Source organism: Pygoscelis adeliae, unplaced genomic scaffold (assembly GCF_000699105.1).
Source record: "Pygoscelis adeliae isolate BGI_AS28 unplaced genomic scaffold, ASM69910v1 Scaffold590, whole genome shotgun sequence".
NCBI lineage: Eukaryota > Metazoa > Chordata > Aves > Sphenisciformes > Spheniscidae > Pygoscelis > Pygoscelis adeliae.
This window is the reverse complement of record NW_008823962.1, coordinates 188,545-190,361: the sequence shown is the minus strand read 5'-3', so window position 1 is coordinate 190,361 and position 1,817 is coordinate 188,545. Positions and strand designations below refer to the sequence as shown.

At 62.2% G+C, this 1,817-nt stretch overlaps 1 protein-coding gene across 1 annotated transcript in view; it reads right to left on the bottom strand.

Moving 5' to 3' along the window:
• The window catches only part of LOC103916450 (la-related protein 6-like), a 2,265-nt gene extending 463 nt beyond the window's left edge, over nt 1-1,802 (bottom strand). Inside the window, exons 1-3 of the mRNA XM_009323434.1 lie at nt 1,636-1,802; nt 1,129-1,339; nt 78-591 (exon numbers count right to left, since the gene is read on the bottom strand). Of these exons, the coding sequence (XP_009321709.1) occupies nt 78-591; nt 1,129-1,339; nt 1,636-1,802 (892 nt within the window). The remainder of the gene's footprint in view (nt 1-77; nt 592-1,128; nt 1,340-1,635) is intronic.
• Nucleotides 1,803-1,817: the final 15 nt, after the last annotated feature.

Below are 1,817 nucleotides of genomic sequence, written 5' to 3'. Positions count from 1 at the left end.
CGCCTCCGGGGAGCTGCAGAGCAGGGAGTCCCCGAGGCCGTAGGGGAAGGTCGTGGCCGCCGCCTGCACCTTCCAACCTGGCTGGTCCACCAGCTCCTCCGCCGCCTCCCTCTCGGCCCCAGCTTTCTTCTTGGAGCCCTTCCCGCAGAGCCGGACCACCCTGATGCTTTCGCCGCCTGGGTGGTTTTGGTGGCCGAGGTCCTCAAAGGCTCTGCGGGCACTCTCCAGGCTCTCATACTCCACCAGCGCGCAGCACTTGCTCAGCAGCTCGGGGAACCGCGATGTGTATTTCCGCACATCCGAGGGCAGCTTGCGGCCCGGCCGCAGGATGCGGATGGAGGCGATGGCACCAAAGGGGCTGAACATCCTCGTGATGGTCTCAAGGAAGTTCTTCTGGAGCGGTGGCAGCACGTCCTGCTCCTGGGGCAGGAGCTCCCAGGCCAGCAGCAGTTTGCTGGGGGGGATGCTCAGCAGGGACTCGGGGACGGGGACCCGCCGCCTCACTTTGGTGCCCTCCTCGTTCACCTCCAGCAGCTCCGAGAACCGCAGGGCGTAGAGCGTGAGCCGCCAGTCGCGTGTCAGGTATTTCACCTGTGGGAGAGAGGGGGTCACTGTGTCCCTGTGAGTCTCTCCAAGCAGGGACCACCCTAAACCCACCGTCCAGGCAGGCTGCAACCCCATCAACCTGAAGTTAGGGCAAGGCAGCATCCCCCTTTCACGTGAGCATCTTCGGGTCTGCAGGAGAAGGTCCCCAGTGCCCCCTGGACCGTGGCAACAAGCAACAGCTTCCCTGTACATCACACCACTGGCGCTTCCCTGCAGTTTTTTGGTTAAAGGATGATCTCGCCCAAAGCAGCCCAGGGGAACCACGGGCAGAAGAGGTGAATCCAGCCCTGGGGGTGGTTTGCGGACTGTTCGCTGCTTCCCCAGCCACCCTCCCTAGTTGGAGAACAGCTAAAGCACATTGAAGGCAAAGAGCAGAGCCTGGCTCTGCACCGGGACACAGACAGCCTGAGCAGAGCCTGGACCTCCCCGTACACCCCACCAGAGACAGCCAGAGCACACCCAGACACCCTCCACGTGAAGGCCACTTCCCACCCCACCTGGCTGGCGCCATGGGCTGCCTACCTTCTTGAAGGACGTCAGCAGTTTGATGCTGACAAAGCCCATTTTGTTCTTCTGGACATGTTTCAGGAGAAAAGCATCCTTGGCCAGGTTCTCGTCGGAGAGGTAGAACTCCACCTGGGACACGATCCTCCGGACCAGCTGCGGGTCGGGGATGGAGTAGTTGCAGTCCAACAGATCAGCCCCCAGAACGTTGCTCACGTCGCTGAAGCTCCTGGCAGAGCAGCAGGGACACAGGCGTGAGTTGGTGGCTTTTGGGATGCGCAGCACTGCCTGGCCTCAGCCACGACAGTGCGGACAGCAGGACACCGCGGAGACCCAGGACTATGAGCTTTGCCCTGGCTACAGCGGAGCAGCACCAGCCTGCACACTGTGAGCCTCCTGGTGCTGGGAGCACCAGTGCTAGACCATGAACCTAAACCCATCCCAGACAAGGGACACGTTCCCTTGGGGACAAATATAAGGCAAGACCGGGGCTCAGCCCCCCCACACACCCCAGCAGCCACGTACCCATTGAAGCTCTCGAAGAAGTCCTCCTGGCTCAGCAGGGCGAGCGAGCGGCTCCGCGGTGGAAGGAGATGCAGCGCCGGGAAGGAATTTCTTTGCGCTGGCACAGGGGTGCTGCAGCTGGGCTGGGAACCGAGCCCTAAGGCCACCCCAGAGCTACGTGATGACATCGTCCTTCATCTGGG